At 35.5% G+C, this 21,622-nt stretch overlaps 1 protein-coding gene across 3 annotated transcripts in view; it reads left to right on the top strand.

Moving 5' to 3' along the window:
- LOC101703600 (N-deacetylase and N-sulfotransferase 4) overlaps positions 1–14,972 on the top strand; it is a 289,039-nt gene extending 274,067 nt beyond the window's left edge. For 2 of the 3 annotated variants that reach the window (XM_087199298.1, XM_087199299.1), the window contains exons 11-12: positions 7,453–7,555; positions 12,471–12,771. In XM_087199298.1, coding sequence (XP_087055424.1) covers positions 7,453–7,555; positions 12,471–12,590 — 223 coding nt within the window. In that variant the 3' untranslated portion in view covers positions 12,591–12,771. Of the gene's footprint in view, positions 1–7,452; positions 7,556–12,470 lie in introns of all 3 variants that reach the window. The other variant, XM_087199297.1, reaches the window with a different exon arrangement.
- Positions 14,973–21,622: the final 6,650 nt, after the last annotated feature.

Here is a 21,622-nt window from a genome sequence, read left to right on the forward strand (position 1 = left end):
CACTGTGGTATGATTCTTTTAATTCTTTGGGGAAGATCCCCAGCAGTGGAATAGCAGGGTCAAATGGGACTTCCAGTCCTAGTTCTTTGAGGTATCTCCATACTGATTTCCACAGTGGTTGCATCAGTCTACACTCCCACCAGCAGTAAAGCAGGGTTCCTCTTTCCCCACAGCCCTGGCAGCATTTGTTACTGGTTGATTTCATGATAGCAGCCATTCTTGCTGGAGTGAAGTGGAATCTCAGCATTGTTTTCATTTGCATCTCTCAAATGACCAGCGATGTTGAACATTTTTTCATGTATTTATTTGCTATTTCTACTTCTTTGGCTGAGAAATGTCTGTTCATTTCAGATGCCCATTTTTGGATTGGGTCTTTAACTTTGGGAGGTCTGATCTTTTCAAGGTCTTTATAGATTCAAGATAGTAAACCTTTGTCTGAGGAAAAGCAGGTGAAGATTTTTTCCCACATTGTGGGTTGTCTCTTCACACTCCTGGTGGTTTCTCTTGCTGTGCAGAAGCCTTTTAATAAGAAGAGATCCCACTTGTTGATTGTTTGTGCTAGTTCATGGGCAACTGAGGTTTTGTTCATAAAATCTTTTCCTACACCGAAGTCTTCAAGGGTTCTACCTCACCACTGTTCCAACTGGTTCAGTTTCTATTTTAGTATTTATATCTTTAATCCATTTTGATTTTAGTTTCGTGCATGGTGAGAGATATAGGCATAGTTTTAATCTTTGGCAAGTTGAAGCCCAATTTTTCCAGCACCATTTATTAAAGAGGCTATTTTTCCTCCAGTGAGGGTGTTTGGCTCCTTTATCAGAGATGAGATGGCTGAGTGTGTCTGGCATTGTTTCTGCATCTTCTCATCTGTCCCACTGGTCCTCAGGTCTGTTTCTTTGCCAGTACCATGCTGTTTTTATCACAGTAGCTTTGTAGTAGAGTTGCAGGTTGGGGATTGTGATACCCCCTGCCATGTCTCTGTTACCTAGAATTGCTTTTGCTATTCTAGGTCTCTTCTTGTTCCAAATGAATTTTTGGATTGTTTTCTCAGAGTCCATGAAGTATGCTGCTGGAATCTCAATTGGAATTGCATTAAATCTATATAGCAGTTTTGGAAGTATGACCATTTTCACTATATTAATCCTTCCTACCCAGGAGCAGGGGATGTCTGTCCATTTTCTGATATCATCTTCAATCTCTCTTTTCAGAGTGCCATAGTTTTCAGAGAAGGGGTCTTTGATTTCCTCTGTTAGGTTGATTCCTAGGTATTTCAGTTTTTTGGATGCTATTGTGAAAGGAATTATTTGCCCTATTTCTCTCTCAGTAAGTCTGTCATTTGTGTAGAGGAAAGCTATTGATTTTTGTGTGTTAACCTTATAAGCAGCTACTTGACTGAATTTGGTTATTAAATCTAGAAGACTTTTGGAGGAGTTCTTTAGGTCTTCTATATAGAGTATCATGTCATCTGCAAATAATGACAATTTGACTTCTTCATTTCCTATCGTTATTCCTTTTATTCCTTTCTCTTGTCTAATTGCTGTGGTTAACGTCTCCAGAACTATATTGAACAAACGTGGTGATAGTGGACATCCTTGTCTTGTTCCTGATTTTAGGGTGAAGGATTTCAGTTTTTGACCATTTAGTATGATATTGGCTGTTGGTTTTTCATAGATGGCTTCTATCAGTTTGAGGTAGAGACCATCTATTCCTATTTTTGTAGGGTTTTTATCATAAATGCATGTTGGATTTTGTCAAATGCTTTTTCTGCATCTATGGAGATAATCATATGGTTTTTATCCTTGGCTCTATTGATATAGTGTATTACATTGATTGATTTGCATATATTGAACCATCCCTGCATCCCTGGGATGAATCCCACTTGATCAGGGTGTATGATCTTCTTGATGATCTTCTGCATTCTGTTTGCCATTATCTTATTAAGGATTTTTGCATCTATGTTCATTAGTGAGATTGGCCTATAGTTCTCTTTTTCAGTTGGGTCTTTCTCTGCTTTGGGGATCAAGGTGATGCTTGCTTCCAGGAATGAATTTGGGAGGATTGCTTCCCTTTCAATTTCATTGTAGAGTTTGAACAGTAGTGGCAGCAGTTCCTCTCTAAATGTCTTGTAGAATTCAGCAGTGAAGCCATCAGGGCCCAGGCTTTTCTTAGTTGATAAGTTTTTAATTACATTTTCAATTTCATTGGTTGATATTGGGTTGTTCAGAATTTTTAGGTCTTCTTCATTCAACTTTGGTAATTCATATGTATCTAGGAATCTGTCCATTTCTTCTGTGTTGTCCATCTTATTGGTGTATAGGTTCTGGAAGTAGGTATTGATGATCATCTGGATTTCTGCTGGGTCTGTTGTCATTTCACCCTTTTCATTCCTAATTGCATGGATTTGGGCCTTTTCTTTCCTTTTTCTGACAAGGTTGGCTAAGGGTTTGTCAATTTTGTTTATTCTTTTGAAGAACCAACTCTCGGCTTCATTGATTTTTTTGTATCGTTCTCTTAGTCTCCATTGCACTGATTTCTCCTCTGATCTTTATAATTTCCTCCCTTGTATGAGCTCTGGGATTGTCCTGTTCTTCTTTTTCTAGAAGCTTGAGGTGCATCATCAGGTTAATTGGGCTCGTTCTGTTTTCCTAATATGTGTTTTCACTGCTATGAATTTCCCTCGTAAGACTGCTTTCATTGTGTCCCATAGATTCCAATATGTTGTATTGTCATTGTCATTTAATTGAAGGAACTGTCTGATTTCTTCTTTAATTTCCTCTGTGACCCATTGATTATTCAGAAGTGTGTTGTTCAATTTCCACGTGTTTATGAAAGTTTTTGAGTTTCTTTTGCTATGGATCTCCAATTTCATCACACTATGGTCTGATAATATACAGGGGATAACTTCAATTCCTTTGCACTAATTTAAACATGTTCTATATGTGAGTATGTGGTCTATTTTGGAGAATGACCCATGTGCAGCTGAGAAGAATGTGTATTCTGATTTTGTGGGGTGGAAGACTCTGTAAACATCTGTTAAGTTCATTTGTTCAAGAGTTCGATTGAGCTCTAGTATTTGATTACTTATTTTTAGTCTAGTTGATCTATCTATTTGTGACAATGGGGTGTTGAGGTCCCCCACTACAATTGTATTAGTGCATATATGACTTTTCATGTCCATTAGTATTTGTTTTATATAGTTGGGTGCACTAGTGTTTGGTGCCTAGATATTTATGATTGTCATCTCTTCCTCTTGGATTCTTCCCTTTACAAGGATGTAGTGTCCTTCTTCATCTCTCTTAATCAGTGTTGGTTTGAAATCTACTTGATCTGCAAAGAGGATAGCTACTCCTGCTTTTTTTCAGGTTCCTGTCACATGGAGTATTGTTTTCCACCCTTTAACTTTCAGTCTATGAGTTTCCTTTTGAATTAAATGTGTTTCTTGTATGCAGCACATTGTTGGATTTTGCTTCTTGACCCATTCTGCCAGTCTATTTCTTTTGATTGGTGAATTGAAACCATTAACCTTGATGGTTATAACTGAAACGTATTGACTTGTCATTGCCATGACTTTTTCTTTTTGTTGGGTTCTCCCCCTTTACATTTAATTTCTCATCATGCCAGATGGGTTCATTCTGCTTTGCTTCCTGTGGTTGTGATCCTCAATGTCTGTTCCTAGGATATTGTGTAAAATTCTTTGGAGTGCTGGTTTGGTACTCATGAAGTTCCTAAGGTGCTCTTTGTCATGAAAGTATCTTATTTCTCCATCCATTTTGAAAGATAGTTTTGCAGGGTACATCAATCTGGGTTGGAGGCTGTTTCCTTTTAGGGCTTGGAATATGTCACTCCAAGCTCTTCTTGCCTTGATGGTTTGTGTTGAGAAGTCTGCTGTGATTCTGATGGGCTTTCCTTTGTATGTGATTTGTTTCTTTTCTCTGACTGCTTGGAGAACTTTGTTCTTCTGTTGAGTTTCTGGAATCTTAACAATTATATGCCTATGTGTAGATTTTTTTTGATCAAGGCTATTTGGAGTCCTATATACCTCACTTATCTGTATGTCAAGCTCTTTTCCCCTGCTTGGGAAATTTTCTGCCATTATTTCTGTGAAGAGATTTTTTATGTCATCTGCACTCTCTCCTGTTTCTTCATTGAGCCCAATCAGTCTTATGTTATTCTTCTTTGCATCATCTAGCAGCTTCTGGATTGATTTCTCATGTTCCCTTATAATTTTGAAGCAATTTTTCTTTTCCTGGTCACTAATTGCAATGTGTTCCACGTGACTCGGGACCTTGGTAGGTCGTGGGCAGACCTGCCTGTCTGCAGCGGGGTGATTTGGCATCTTCCGTGTGACTTGGGACCTCGGTAGGGCATGGGCAGACCTGCCTGTCTGCAGCGGGGTGGTTCGGCATCTTCCGCGTGATTCCGAACCTTGGTAGGGCATGGGCAGACCTGCCAGTCTGCAGCAGGGTGATTAGACGTGTTCCCCACAACTCGGGACCTCGGTAGGGTGTGGGCAGACCTGCCTGTCTACAGTGGGGTGATTCGGCGTCTTCCGTGCAACTCAGGATCTCGGTAGGTCATGGGCAGGCAGACCTGCCTGACTGCAGCGGGGTGATTCATGATTCAGCATCTTCCGTGTGACTTGGGACCTCAGTAGGGCTTGGGCAGACTTGCCTGTCTGCAGCAGGGTGATTCGGCATCTTCCACGGGACTCGGGACCTCGGTAGGGCGTGGGCCGACCTGCCTGTCTGCAGCGGGCTGATTTGGCGTGTTCCACGCTACTCGGGACCTCTGAGACTCTATCTCTTGATGAGGGGAAAAGTCATCCTACTCTATAGGATGAGGGTTAGGAGATATTGTTTCAGTCATCTTGGAAAAATAAAACCATATATCCAGACCATTGAAAATGAGGGAAAATGTAAAGAAGCAAAATAAGAAAAAATTAAACTTGCAATCGGCCAAAACAAACTTCAAAAGGGCATATTCTTTACTCATAAAAGACTCTCCCACAAGGTCTGATATAAAGCCTATTAAATTTCAGACAAAATTCTAACAAGCCTGATTATATAATTTCCCAGTTCACAGCAGATTAGACTCAGCAATTAGACAATTAGAGAGGGTAATGGAGGGACAGGAAAAGCGGTAATAAGATTGGGTTGTTTCTTAGCCACTAAAACAACCCTAATGAAGTTTTTACCCAAACATGAAAATAACAACAACACAAGGCATGCCCCTGTTGACTACATAGACAAAGCTTCCTCTAACGAGTTTTGCATTAATAGCGCTGATGTGGACACACCTTCCCCTGACTCTCAGCTGTAGTTTAGATAATCTTTCTATCCTACTTACCTCAAATAGTTGCTTATGGTTCAATAAGCCTGTAAAATCATGCTTTTGAAGGAGAAATTACAAACAAGTACAAATACATGGAATTTTAACACATCTCACATATCATAAAAATTAATAACTATAGTCATGTTTGGTGTAATAAAAGTTAAATACCAACAACTTATGTCCTAAAGTTATCTGTTATTTGATGACGGCTTTGTGTCTTAATTTCACAATTTCATACATATTAAAATAAAACCATAAAACAATGAACAGATGTAACTTATAGAAGACAAATACCCTTTGTTAGATTTAGGGTATATAAAGTTATCAATGTAATAAATGAAGGCAGGACAATATATAATGTGAATTCAAGGTTATGACAACCCTATCTTTAAAAAATCAATTTCACTATTCTAGATGCCTCTCCTTCCTCTGATTGTCCAAAGTTCTGCCTCATAAAAGCTGCTGTGGAAGTTTAGGGGAGATTGCAGTCCACCCTTCGACCTCCACACTACCCAAGAGCAAAGGAGTTGCTCTCAGGGTGTAGATAAATATCTTGGCTTTGTTGCCAGTGCTGTATTTCACCTTAATGCAGTTAAATATTCTCATCCTGAGGCAGAAAATGCTGTTTAGAGGCACTGTTATGCTGACTTCCCCATCTCATTTTGCATGGCATGCTGAATTGTTTTTCCTCTTGGGAAATTAATGAAAACTAAAGAAAGGACTGTGATAGGCAAGGAGCAGATTGAAAAGTTCAGGTTGGAAATGACGCTGCCTTCCTTTTATCTATTTAACTAGTGATGTATTTAATTTTAATTGATAACATGTACTAGGACAACTTGGACTGCCAGGATCAGGTCTTTAATAATAAGCTGGGCAGGGAACTGTGAAGAAAATTTCCCTCTCACCCTAAATGAGTCCACATATGTGCAGAGACAAATTGCAGGTGCACTGGTATTACAGGAATGGGCCCAGGGCAACAAAATATTCTGCAACTAATTAACTTTACATCCCAGTCAATTATGCTTCATGCTTCTAAAACATCTGCTGAACAACAAAAATGCAAACCTTTTCGATGTTTTATGCATAAAGTAAGTTTCACAGCAATACATTTAAAATGTCCTTTCTTATTTGGTTAAATCCTTCATTTTTCCTATCTTGTTAGTCCCAAACAAAAATTTATATATATTTGACTTTAAAGAAAATAATTAGGCCACGCATCCTTTCTTTTTGTAACTAAGTGCAGCCAAGGGAGCAAAACAACATTAGAATTTCTTTACTAGCACAGAGATTTGAATCATCCAATAGGATTATCTAGCTTCAACAAAGAAAGGAAGAGTTCTTTACTCCTCCCCTAACCATTTGTGTTGACCGTGTCTTGTGTTGTCTGCAATCAATAAATAAATTCTTCCTTTACACTTTTAAATTCTTTTTTGAAAAGAGTAAACTTTCTCTTTTTTGTGTGTGTTTTTTGTTTTGTTTTGTTTTTTGAGTCTGGCTATGTAGTTCAGGCTGGGCTTGAACTTCCTGTGTAACTCAGAATGGCCTCAAACTCACAGTGATCCTCCTGCCTCAGCTTCCTGACTGCTAGATAACAGCCATGTACTGCCATGCCTGGCAACATTTTGAATTGTAAAAATGAATACAATACTTTTTCAAATTTGAAGAGTGAATTATATTTATTTCAGCGGAGTGCACCTACATTTTAACTCTTTAATGTATACTATTGAATAATTTCAAAGAAATTTATCAGGAAATCTATCAGGAAATAATACCCATGAGAGAACAAAATGTTCTAAAAGTCTTTTATATATGGGCTGTAATCTTGTTTGTTCCTTGATTTTTTTTATGGTTTCCTGAAGAAAATATTAAACAATAATTTAAATCTATAAATTGGGCCAAAGACCTACAAGTCTTTTTTTTATTAGAGTAGAACAACTTTAAAATGTACAAAGCATATAGTTTCTTTAATCTCAATTAGCCCCTCTAAAATCACTTGAATACCTCTAGAAATAAATTAAATCAAAGAAGTGCACATACAAAATGCATTTTCTTTATTCAATTAAATCTATCACTAAAGTTCTCTATACAATTTATAATGATTGTATGTTTTATCTATTGTAGGTTTGATCCTCAAAAGGGCTTTTGGTGTCAACTACTGGAAGGAGGAAAGACAAAATGCCTTGGAAGAAGCAAAGGCCGAAAATACCCACCCATGGATCCTGAGGTATTATTTTGCTAATCTGAATCACTCTGCCAAAAACCTGTACACACATCTGATTTAAAGCTTGAAACAGAAATTTGCTTCCTTTTTCTGCTCTTTATTTTCAATCAATAGTTTATATATCTAAAAGATATTAGAAATAGGTAAAGGATTGTTATATACTCTTAGAAATTTTTTTCCTCTTAGGAAATTATAAAGATCAGAGCAGAAATCAATTCAATGGAGACTAAGAAAACAATACAAAAAATTAATGAAGCCAAGAGTTGGTTCTTCGAAAGAATCAAAAAAATTGACAAACCCTTAGCCAACCTTATCAGAAAAAGGAAAGAAAAGGCCCAAATCCATGAAATTAGGAATGAAAAGGATGAAATTACAACAGACCCAGCAGAAATCCAGAGGATCATCAATACCTACTTCCAGAACCTATATGCCTATAAGATGGACAACACAGAAGAAATGGACAGATTCCTAGACACATATGAATTACCAAAGTTGAACGAAGACATAAAAATTCTAAACAACCCAATATCAACCAATGAAATTGAAAACATAATTAAAAACCTACCAACTAAGAAAAGTCCAGGTCCTGATGGCTTCACTGCTGAAGTCTACAAGACATTTAGAGAGGAGCTACTTCCACTACTGTTGAAACTCTTCGATGAAATTGAAAAGGAAGCAATACTCCCAAAATCATTCCTGGAAGCAACCATCACCTTGATCCCCAAAGCAGAGAAAGACCAACCGAAAAAAAGAGCTATAGGCCAATCTCACTAATGAACATAGATGCAAAACTCCTTAATAAGATACTGGCAAATAGACTGTAGAAGATCATGAAGAAGATCATACACCCTTACCAAGTGGAATTCATCCCAGGGATGCAGGGATGTTTCAACATACGCAAATCAATTAATGTGATACACTGTATCGATAGAGCCAAGGACGAAAACCATATGATGATCTCAATAGATGCAGAAAAAGCATTTGACAAAATCCAACCTGCATTTATGATAAAAACCCCACAAAAAATTGGAAAAGATGGTCTCTACCTAAAACTGATAAAAGCCATCTATGAAAAACCAAGAACCAATATCATACTAAATGATCAAAAACTGAAATCTTTCACACTAAAATCAGGAAAAAGACAAGGATGTCCACTGTAACCACTCTTGTTCAATATAGTTTTGGAAACATTAGCCACAGCAATTAGACAAGAGAAAGGAATAAAAGGAATAACGATAGGAAATGAAGAAGTCAAATTGTCATTATTTGCAGATGACATGAGACTCTATACAGAAAACCCCAAGAACTCCACCGAAAGTCTTCTAGACTTAGTAACCAAATTCAGTAAAGTACCTGGATACAAAGTCAACACACAGAAATCAATATCTTTCCTCTACACAAACAATAGACTCACTGAGAGAGAAATAGGGCAAATAATTCCTTTCACAATAGCATCCAAAAAACTGAAATACCTAGGAATCAACCTAACAAAAGAAATCAAAGACCCCTTCTCTGAAAACTGTAGCACTCTGAAAAGAGAGATTGAAGATGATATCAGAAAATGAAAAGACATCCCGTGCTCCTGGGTAGGAAGGATCAACATAGTGAATATTACCATACTTCCAAAACTGCTATATAGATTCAATGGAATCCCAATTGAAATCCCAGCAAAATACTTCATGGACCTTGAGAAAACAATCCAAAAATTCACTTGGAAAAAGAAGAGACCCAGAATAACAAAAGCAATTCTAGGTAACAGAGACATGGCAGGTGGTATTACAACCCCACACTTGAAACTATGCTACAAAGTTACTGTGATAAAATCAGAATGGTACTGGCAAAGAAACAGACCTGAGGACCCATGGAACAGATTAGAAGTTGCAGAAACAACTTCAGACACACTCAGCCCCCTCATCTTTGACAAAGGAGCCAAACACCCTCACTGGAGGAAAGGTAACCTCTTTAATAAAAGGTGCTGGAAAAATTGGGTTTCAACTTGTCAAAGATTAAAACCAGACCTATATGTCTCACCATGCACTAAACTAAAATAGAAATGGATTAAAGATCTAAGTATTAAAATAGAAACGAGGAATCGGCTGGAACAGAGGTTAGGTAGAACTCTTGAAGACATTGGTGTAGGAAAAGATTTTATGAACAAAACCTCAGGTGCCTGTGAACTAGCACAAACAATCAACAAGTGGCATCTCTTCTTACTAAAAAGCTTCTTCAAGTCAAAAGAAACCACCAACAGTGTGAAGAGAGAACCCACAATGTGGGAAAAAATCTTCACCTCCTCTCCCTCAGACAATGGTCTACTATCTCGAATCTATAAAGAACTTTAAAAAGTCAGACCTCCCAAATTTAAAGACCCAATCCAAAAGTGGGCATCTGAAATGAACAGACATTTCTCAGACAAAGAAGTAGAAATAGCAAATAAACATATGAAAAAGTGTTCAACATCACTGGTCATTTGAGAGATGCAAATGAAAACAATGCTGAGATTCCACTTCACTCCAGAAAGAATGGCTGCTATCATGAAATCAACCAATAACAAATGCTGGTGGGGTTGTGGGGAAAGAGGAACACTGCTCCACTGCTGGAGGGAGTGTAGACTGGTGCAACCACTATGGAAATCAGTATGGAGATACCTCAAAGAACTAGGACTGGAAGTCCCATTTGACCCAGCTATTCCCCTGCTGGGTATCTTCCCCCGCAAATTAAAAGAATCATACCACAGTGATACATGTGCACCCATGTCCATAGCAGCACAGTATGTAATAGCTAAAACTTTGAAGCAGCCCAAATGCCCATCAACTGCAGACTGAATAAAGAAAATGTGCATTTTTTATAAAATGGAGTACTACTCAGCCACAAAAAATGAGAAGTTAGAGACATTTATAGATAAATGGATGCACATTGACATGACACTCTTAAGTGAAATAAACAGGTCACACATGTGTAAATACCAAATAGTTACTCTAGTGTGAGAAACTGAAAGTGTAAGTAAGGACTGAAAGGTATAATAGATAATGTGAAATAGGAAGAAAAGGGGCAAAGGGGAAGGGGAAGTGGGAGGGGTAGGGGAAAGGAAAGAAGGGAATGGAAGTAATATAGGAAAATAGAAACAAAGTCTTTGTAAGTAGGTAGGGATGGAGGGGTTGAAGGGAGGGCAGGAGAATGGGAAAAATAAGAACCAAGAGAGATTATGTAAAAATACAAATTTCCAATCATGAATGTCATTATATTGCACACCTAAATTGTACTAATAAAATAAAATTTTAAAAAGAAATTTTCCTCTTAGAATATAAATCAAATATAAATATTTACCAAAAGTAATTACTTTCCAAATGTGCAAATCACTTAAGTTGTTTAGCAAAAAAAAAAAATGATTTGAGAAAAATGTGCAAGCACAATTATTATATGTTCAACACATATGTCCAATGCTTACATCATGCATGAGTAAAATGTAAGTAATGGAGGAGATACAAAGAACAAATAGTTATGAAACCAGATTTAGTATATAATGGATAAATTTTTATGACCAATGATTTATAATAGGATGCATAAAACAATGACAAATTCAACTACAAAAAAGCAAAAGAAAGAAGGCTTAGTAGAAGTGAAGTTATGTTAGACAGGTTGGGAACCCAGCCAGCAATCAACTCTGCCAGATACCATGAGAATCTCTCCTAAGACAAGGTGAGCAAAGGGATGGTGCAAGTGGTTCACATGTTACCATGGAGACAGAAGTACCAGAAGGTTCTTAGAGTACAACTTTGAACTCAATAATTTCAAAAGCGTTTCAGAAATCACTTTAATCTGCAAAAAAAATTAACGTGATGTTCCCACTACTGCTGTATGCATCTTATCTCAAATTTGAAGTGTTTACGATCTGGTTTAAGGAAAGAAACATAAGAAGAAGCCTGGAGAATGGTCCAAGATGAAATGTAGCTGTCTTAAACCCATTTTCAGGTGTACCCAAAAGTTGCTAAAGGAATTTTATGGAGAAAGACACATGTTTATGTTAAAATATTGGGGAGGGCTTAGGAAAGATTGTGGAACTTTAATCAGATGGATAAAACATTGGTGAGCCATTGCCACCTGTACTTACAGGGGGAACAGGATCATATCCACTATTTCACTAAAGAGACAGAACTATATTTATTGAGATATAATATGAATGAGTGACATGAGAAAAGAAAAGCCAATTGTACACTTTCTGTGTTCTAGAAATCTTTATGAGTAAATGTTAGGCATGGAACTAAAACCATTGATATATTTTATCTTTTTGAAACCATTTACCTAATAACAGTCAATCCTGCATCTTGACCAGGAGTATAGAAATTACCAAAAATGACTAAGTTTCACATGCCTTATAATATTTTAGAAATAGGAAAGCTCTTAATAATTAAAAAGAGTAATTTTGTCCTGAATGAATATAGAAAATTCTTATGTAATGTGGCAAGTTATATTTTTGTAACTCACCATTTCTGTTTATGATTATTGATGTTCATTTTAAATTTTTACTCTATAGGCTTCTTTTTAAAGGAACTATGTGAATTTTCACTTTGTTCACATCTGTAGATTTGTGTCCTCATCGGATCCCTGCCTCATTTCTCTCTAGTGTTATATTTCTGTGGCCAATTTTCTCTCTGTGTAGCCAGCATGAATCCTGCAATAAACCTGTGCTGAAGTGGTAGATAAGCCACTTAGGACAAACCTGAATCTATTTTTATTTACCAGCTATACTTGTGCCAAAATTTTCAAAAGGTAAAAATAACCAATAGTTAAGGAAAAATAAGAAATATTTTTAGACACCTGTATTGTATTAGAATTTCTTAAGAGATGCAGATTACATAATCCTGTTTGATGAACTAATAACTTCTTTCAAGCTTTCTTTACCTTTTTTGTTTTGCAGTCCAGAAGTTTCCTCTCTAACTACTACCGAGACCACAATGTGGAACTGTCCAAACTGCTGCACAGACTGGGGCAGCCTCTGCCATCATGGCTGAGACAGGAGCTGCAGAAAGTGAGATAGCACTGGGACTAGGCCATGCCTCTCAAGATACTTTATCCTTGAGTAGAAAAAACAAGGCCCACAACTTTATCCCTTAATGCACTTGTGATTTTCAACACAGGACTGTCTGAATAAATGTCCTTCAGTCTTTTTCATAAAATGAAAGCTATTACATATGCACGCATTGGCAATTATTAGCATCAATCCCTATGTACGCTTTTCAGAAAAAAAAGATGGGGGGTCTTGTGGCATTATCCAGTTTCTAATGTGGGGATTGTCGTACAGCTCAATTCCTCTGTTAGCCAGAAGGTTTCAGAAAATCAATGTATGACTAATAATGCTAATGATATGCAAATGGCCAATTAAAATTTTGAGGAAAAGATAAAGACTGAAGTGTACGTAAATGAAGTTAGTAGTAACTTAATATCTAAATTAAGGGCTAACATTTTCCCCTGGCTAATTTTAAAACAATTTTGCTTTTCTATGAAAAGAAATTATATAATCCCATACTCTTAGTTTGTGAATGATTATTATTTCTTTTATTTACCCCACATATATTTTCCTCTATTGTTACTGCCCTTTATGGTTTTTTGAATTGCTAAAAAAAAGTTGTGAAGTTGCAGCCTAGATGGTTTTCCTCTTTTACAAGGGGAAATATTATTGATTCATTAACATTACTGTTTTATCTGACAGGGTATGGAATCCTCAGTGAATCTAGAGTTCATTCCAATAAAATCTGTTAGGAAGTTTTGGGGAAAAGTAGGAGTCAAATCTGCATAATATCACTGTTATGTGTAAGGTGATTTTTAAATGGGTCCGGGATCTTACTATATTATTAATCTAGATATTCCACCTTGACCATGATGTAGTATTTTGTATGCTTTTTCACTATCCAAGCTAGAAATGAAAAACTTTATCAATAAGGTATTAAATGAAGACACCAAGATATGTTTGCAGGTATACCAAGGCATTGTACCTTTACTGTAGTGTACGTCAATCTTCTCAAAGCATGGATTTTTTCATACATATTAGTACATTTACTATTGTAGAAGATTACGTTTTTAATGTCTATTTTGAAAAAGAAATATAATCAAAAACTTGCCTCTTTAAACATCACTAATTCTCTAACTTGAACCAATTCCTCACTCATGTTACCCAAAAAATTAATTGCTAGAGAAGTGACTTTCTTTTGACTTCGAGTTATAGGTTCCTATCCTATTTGGAGGTTGTTGTCATGCTAGTTGGATCTTTATCCCATTTGTCAATGATGATATAGTAAGGCTTTGTTAATCTTTTCAGTGATACATGAAGGTAAAATTTCAATGGCACGGTACATCAAACTGGCTTTGATAATGTTAGCTATCAATCTATCTGTTCTCCTCAATAACTTTTCTATAGCCTATAAATAAAATGATTTTTCTTATAATTTGATAAATTATGCTTGTAATAATTCAGTATCAAGCTGAAGACTTTTGTTTTTATTTTTTGTTGTTTTAGGCAAGCAAATCAAATTGGATATTCTAAAAGAAAATTAAGAATTTTTAATTTGAAAACCTATCCTTGAATTTATACTTCATTATGACTTTTGTTTATTTTCCTAAAATCGTTTTCCTAGCAACCCCAGAAGCTGTTGATCTTTTTCAGGATATGTAATATTTTTCTTGGAAATCAGTTTATATAATTCATGCTTACTGCCATGATTGTTCTGTTAACTGTGGGGCTCAAACTGTCAGTGGTGTTACTCGTGTTGGCATGTGATCCAGGTACTCCAGGAACCACACTTAAAATAATAGGAATTTTGTATTTAGAGCTCTAACCTTTGGTTCATTTCTTTATTGGTTTCCTTTAGTTTATGTTCTTTTCATTTCTTAAAATGAAGATTAACATTTTTGACCAAGTGAGAGAAAATAAATATATATAAAATATAGAAGAGATACTTTTCATATCTGGTAAAACTAATACAACTCATGATTTTCCAACTCATCATCATATTCTTAATGATTAATGTAACTCATTTTCATTTTCTGCATTTTCTCATTTTTCTCTCTGTAGAGTGTCACTGATCCAGCTACAAGTATCTGAGAGTAAACTTTCCCCAAACACCACTCTTCTCTTCTCCCCGTTATTTCAATCAACATAAATATTTTCTTTATTAAAGTTTGATAATGAAGACAAAAAAATTTAACTATATAAGTTAATCACACAAAAAATAACTTGGAGAGAACCTGGACTGTAATACTTTGCACTATAATAAATCAGGAAAAATATGAGTTTAAAAAATGTCTTGTACCGGTTGCGGTGGAGTGCACTTGTAGTTCCAGTGACTCAGGAGACTGAGAAGGATTGCTTGAGTCCATGAGTTGAGGCCAGGCCAACCTGGACAACAAAGAAAAACCTTGTGTGGAAAAGAAAAAAAAAAAAGGGCATAGGTGGCACAAGCTTGTAATTCTAGCTATTCTGGAAACTGAGGCTGGAGTATTTCAAGTCTGAGGACAGCCTGGGCAATTTAGCAAGACCTTGTCTCAAACCAAAAAAAATGTAAATAAATAAAAAGCATGGGGACAGGAGAGCCATTGAGTTCCATCCCCAGTATTACAAAGTAAAACAGAGGAAGGAGTAAGATGAGGGGGTGGGAAGGAGGAAGAGAAAAGGAAGAAGAATTTTTCAACCTTTACTCACTTTAGAAATATTGACTCAGATTAATTATGTAATTATTGAAATTTTTAAATTTCATTGTCTCTTATGGCCTTAAAAGACATCACTTTTTAGAATTTTGAAATACTTCCTAAATCTTTTAAAGATAATTTTTTTTGTCTTCTGTCCTGATTTTCTGTACCCCAATTTCCCAACTCACAAATAGAATTATTGATTACTCCACTTTGATAAAGGCTAGAAAAGTATTTAATTGTAAGTCCTCATCAAAATATCATATATGCTTGCCAAATATGAGTTCCTAAAATTTATACATGAAATGTCATCCAAAATTAAAATTTTGCTGCATTTTACATTGATCCAAAGAGAATTAAATGTACAAAAAGAAAAGATACTAGTGAGAAAACTTTTTATTTTTTCTTAAAAAAAATATAGCTTTTAATCTAATAAAAGATTTTATTTGAATTTTAGTAAACCCATCTTGATTTAATTCATGTAGCTTTTTCTCTATCTCATTGTTTAATGTAATCTATTTACTATGCCAACTGATTTATTTTTAATTACAGACAATATGAAATATTTATATTAGAATAATATTTTAAAAGTTCTGTTCTGGTGGCTTTATAACCTTAATCATATGCTTGATGGAGGTACCACACAAATAATTCTGGCTAATGGTTTTGAAACCTTGTGAACAGGATTTTTTCCTCAAATGTAAGAACACAGTTTACCCATGAATATATACCTATTTTAAATATATATGTATGCATATATGTGTATGCACATATGTTGTATCTGAAACTTTTCAACTAGTTTTTGACCATCCAAACTGTATTTTCAGTGTCACCCAGTGAGTTGGTTGCAAAAAGCAGGGAGAAAACTCTGTATTGACTAAAATTTAAATTGTTAAAATAACTGATGTAGTTTATGCATAACATATCATTGGTTCTCACTTCAGAATGAATACTACTGCTGGTGTGGCCATTAGAGGAATGTTGTTTCTCTTCTGAAATCCAAGGATTTAATTAATAGTTGCTTAGTTTTCCTTTCCTTTGTCTTTGTTCACTGTACATATCCACTAAATTGCAAAAGTAAACAATTACACCCACACTTGAAAGTGGGCTTTCAGGGCCAGGGGTTTGGCTCAGTGGTTTTGCCCCCTGCTGCTCAAGCGCAAGGACCTGAGTTCCATCCCCGGTACAAAAAAAAAAAAAAAAAAAAAGAAAGTGGGCTTTCAAAATCTGAGTCCTCATCCCAGTTCCCTCGCTCATTAGCTGTGTGGCCTTAGACAATTTGTGGAACTTTCCTGAGCTACAGTTTCTTTTTCTATAAAACAGAAATAATAGTTATTCCTGGGTTATTGTGGGCTTTAAATGAGGATATATTTAAATGACAGTACAATCCCAGATGTCATTCTGCTGAAACATAAAAATAATGTATAAGTAACAAACATCTCTATCTTTCATTAAACAAGAATGTTTTTTCTACTTCCTTTAAATATATATATATATATATATATATATATATATATATATATATAATCCAAAAGTAAATTCGGTACACTCCCTGTTTTTTTCTGATGACAAAATTTCCATCAAAGTGGCTCCATCTCAGTCTTTCTTATTCAGTCCCTATTCTGTTTCCCTATATACTTCTTTGTTATGTATTGACTAGGCTATTCTCCTTCCACCTACTATTTATGTCTTCAATTCCTTTGCAACTCAACAGATACTCTATAAAGAATATTAGATTTTCCATATCTCCAAATTTCTCAAGCAAATGAAAAATTTAATGGAGCTATATGTGAAAATATGGAGGCAAAATTTAATAGAAATTTATATATCTCATAGAGACATCAATGTTAAAGAATGAATCTCTTGTTTGTTTGTTTTTTCTGGTACTAGGGATCAAACTCAGGACCTTGCACTTACAAGGCAGGTGTGGTGCCACTGAGCTAAATCCCCGACCCTCAAAATGAATCCCTTGATACTTAAAAACTACATGAAAATTTGTTTAGATTCTCTCCAAGATTTTATATTTAATTTTACTTCTTATAATGAAGTCTTTCTACAAATGAAAACCTTTTATTGTATTTAAATGTACATTCCATATTTGCTAATATCAAACAAAAATGGTTATCTTCCACATTTTCCCTTGACAAATATATATTCTTTCGGGCCTGAAAATAAATTTTTATATAAATAATTGATTTCATTCCAAAAATTTTATTGTTTTTCATTTTTAAAGTCTTATGTATTGCTGAATTCTTGCACATAGTAGGAATTCCACAAAAGTTCTTCGAGTTGTGTTGAAAATGTGTAAAGCAGTCCAACTTACTTAATCATTTCCCAAACCCTATTATGTAGTGTTAACCTCATTTTGTCTATATTTCTATTCTCAAATATTTATTAATGGCTTTAGATGTCAGAATTAATGATTCCAAATGTGTACTTCGCATCCCACACTTATCCATAAATTTCAACCTATGACACCCCTGTTCAACTCTATCTAAATATCTTTCTGACACTTCAGTTGAACACATGCAAGAATAAAAGTATAGTTTCTGTTCATCCTAATCCTCTTTTCTTCCTTTTTTTCTCTTTTCTTCTTAATGTCCACACTTAAGTGGACCAGTGTTTATTTTTTCTCTCTTCCATATGTTAAAGTTATACTTTTCTTAACTATCTTTCACTAAACCAAATGACCCAATAGAAATAAAATGAAAATCACAAATGGAAGCCTTATTTGTATTTTAAGCTTTGCAATAGCCACTTTAGAAGATTACAGAAAGATGAAATTAATTGTAATATTCTATATAATATAGCCAAAATATTATATCAAAAGAGAAAAAATAATAAAATTATTATTGAAGAATTTATAATCTTGTGTTCATGTTAAGTCTTCAAAATCTATTTGGCTTTTTACCTTTATAGCACATTAACTATTTGACATGCCACATTTTAAGTGTTCAATAGCAACATGTGGCTAAAGGCCACCATTTTGTACAGCAGGGCTTTAACTTCTACTCTCAATATTCACTTGTTTTGTGCTCTTTCTATTCATTCTATCACTGAGGAAAGGACTTCCATTCTAAGATATTTAAGAGATGGCTGGATATGCAACATCCAACACTGGGTAGATGACATGAGCGTTAGTTTGTGAGTCACATACACCCACAGCTGGGGGAAGCAGTGCAGGTCCTGAAGATCCACAAAGAGGTCTCACCTGGGAACAGAGTAAACAGCCAGAAACTGTAGGGTGCAGGCTTTGTCATACCAGTGAGAGTGAGGTGACTCGAATCCCCCACAGGAAGATGGAATTGGCTTGTTTGAAGAATTCTGTAGGCTGGCCGGGAAGCCAAACTCTTTACTCAGTAATAAGTAGATACTTTCCTTGGATCATTTGGCCAGAAAGACTTTGGGCTAGGAAAGCTTAACCACAGGTGCTGAATAAGGAGAAGAAATTGTGTTCTGCCATTTGAGGTTCTCCTAATACTACTAGACTCCAAATAGCCCTAACATGGACCCTTAATTTTAGGCACACACTACATTCTCTCGAAACCTCTCCTATCATACAACCTCTCAAACAAAGCATCCACTTCTATCTAAATCACACCCCACACAGCTAATGTGACAAGCTTTGTAGCTTATAAATAGGACCACACCATTAAAACCTTAAGCCTTCAAATATTCCTATAAACTAAAAGACTGCACGCTCCATTCTATATTTTACAACATTCTTAATGATTTGAAATTTTTGCTACCAGACTGATTTTTCTGCAGTCTTTTAAAAAATATGTTCCAAATTTGAGTAATGATAAACCATTTGCAATTCTCCAACTACACTATGATTTTTATATCTCCAGGCCTTTGTATGAGCTACTGCCTGGGATAATTTTTTTTTGTCCCTCCCTCAATGAATTACAAATATTAAGTCTTTCAACTTTACAAAACTTAACTGGTTCTTTAAATTGTTTTAGAACTTTCCCAGTTCCCTTGGGATATGGTCATCAATATCTGAGTATTAATGCAGGTCACTGGATATTTTTAGATTATACTAGATTACATCCATATTTATACTATCATTTTCCACATGTGTGTCTCCATGCTAGCCTATACCAATGAAAATCAGTGTTTTTTTTAATTTGTGTATATTTCATGCACAATACAGAATATGCCACAAAATATGCATTTATTCAAATGAATGTATGCATAATCTTTTATCTTTGTTCTGGGAGGGAACTGAAATTCAATTTGTAAGAATTAAACAAACAGATATAAGGTCATTCTCTCATAGAACCAAAGAATACATTTTCAAAAATGTTTGGATTTAAGAGTATTGTCTGCTCTCTATAAGAGTTTTTATGTCTGTACATCTATATCACTTATTATGGCTAAGACCATATTCCTGCTCAGCCAAACACATGAATTTAAGCATCGCTAGGCACAATGATTGAACTACTTCCCCTGTTTCCTTTTGATACTGGTTTAAAGATCTCACGATATTGCTTCCTACAAATCTGTTTGTTTATAATCAAACAAAACCAAAAACCTGGCTGTATGCAATGCATTGAGTGTCACAAAAGTGCATTGCTTCCAATTAAAGAATTCAACATATTGAAGAGGATAAGAGATTATTGACTTGGTATGTGACCTTTGAGTCTCCTGAGTTTTAGATTTTTCTCTCACTGACAAAAAGAATAACGCTAATCACTAATGATAAGTTTAAAATGTTTGTGCAAACCCTGCCAAGTAAAAGCTTAAGTAGAATTGTTATGTCAAAAACTCTTATTTGAATTAATGTGAAATTAAAATATCTCCATATAATCAGATATTTATGTAAATGCAACAATTTCTAGGATATTATCAGTTATTTAAGACTCCATTCTCATTCCTTTAAAATTTACAAGTCTTTTCAGACACCTAAACTTAAATGATCTTCCAGAAATATATTAGCAGTGTAGTTGAAATACACAGCTGAAAAGAGGAAGAAGGAACTAATGGGCAAGGATAAAGAGAAGTATGAGGGCATTCTTGTGGCTACCAATGGCCATTTCCAGATCATATGGGTTTGGTATAAGAATGAAAAATCTCTGTATGTTTACAACACTATCAACAGGGTTTTCAAAAAAACTGCGAAGAGAGTTAACTGCTCTGACTCATAGCAAAAGGTGGCATTGTGGTATGTGAGCCAGTATACACAGAAGTACAGAGAGGGTGATGTCAGAAGAGGGAATATTACATTGGTATGTTTTCCCTTTTTTTCCTTTATTTTTTTGGCTGATGCAGGTAGATCACAATAATCAAAGAGAAATATTCAGTGGGGAGTTTTGAGGGCATGGATTTATAGTAACTCACTTGGTACCTGAGGTTCAAAACTTATAGACTAACAGTTTGTCTAAGTGACCTAAAATAAGCTCTCTGCATACTGCACTCCACAGAGTGAAAGTGTAGATGTGATTTTCTCTCCATACTTCAGGTAGGTGTACACATACTACACTCTCAATGTCCACTGTAATTCTCTCTTGCGCCATGCCAGAATGTTAGCTGAAAATCTCACAGTTCTTTCCAAGAAGCTTTTGACCTTTTGACAAAACTAAGCATATGCAAACCTATAACTGAGTCTTGAAAGAGGGAATATCTTTTTTCTTCTACAGCTGAGACCTAAGGACTGTTGACTTCCATCTCAGAAGCATGGCAGAGCTAAAAGAATTAAAACAATAGACGTAGATAATAAGATGTAATGCCTTTGTCACAGATGACACACGTGCAATAAATACAAACTCCAACCACCTTTTTCCTCAGCTACCTTCAATCAACACAAATACAATAATAATGCAAGCTGTCTGGGTATGATTCAGTGCTAGACTGCTTTCCTGGCACATTCTAGGCCCTGGGTTCAATCCCAGGGCAGAAAATAAATAAATAAATAATAATAAATGCATTAACGATTTTGTGCTATTGTTTGAAATTAACCAACTTGTATCAACTCTGTGTGATTTCTACCCTGAGGATTATGAAGTCATTTAAAATATTTCCAATTAGGAAAAGTACAGTACAGCTAGTATGGAGTGTGGACCTCTGATGCCTTGGTATTACACTCACTAATCCTGTGGTGTTCCTCAGGCAGGTGAGCCTGTTGTTTCCTTTCACCATTTTACCATGTCCTGGTCTTAATGTTGCAAATAATAATAGCAGACACCCCCTGAGCTATTGTAAAGATTTTCTGAGTTAGAAACATAAAAGCAGGGCCAGGGATTTAGCTCAGTGGTGCCACCACCTGCCTCGCAAGTGCAAAATCCTGAGTTAGATCCTTGGTACCAAACAAAAAAAAACAGAAAGGAAGGAAAGAAAGAAAAGAAAAAAGAAACATAAAAGCAGTCAGAACAGCAGCTGGAACAT

The sequence above is a fragment of the Heterocephalus glaber genome, unplaced genomic scaffold (assembly GCF_053883595.1).
Source record: "Heterocephalus glaber isolate CG9 unplaced genomic scaffold, H.glaber_assembly_v1.0 deba00001690, whole genome shotgun sequence".
Lineage (NCBI taxonomy): Eukaryota > Metazoa > Chordata > Mammalia > Rodentia > Bathyergidae > Heterocephalus > Heterocephalus glaber.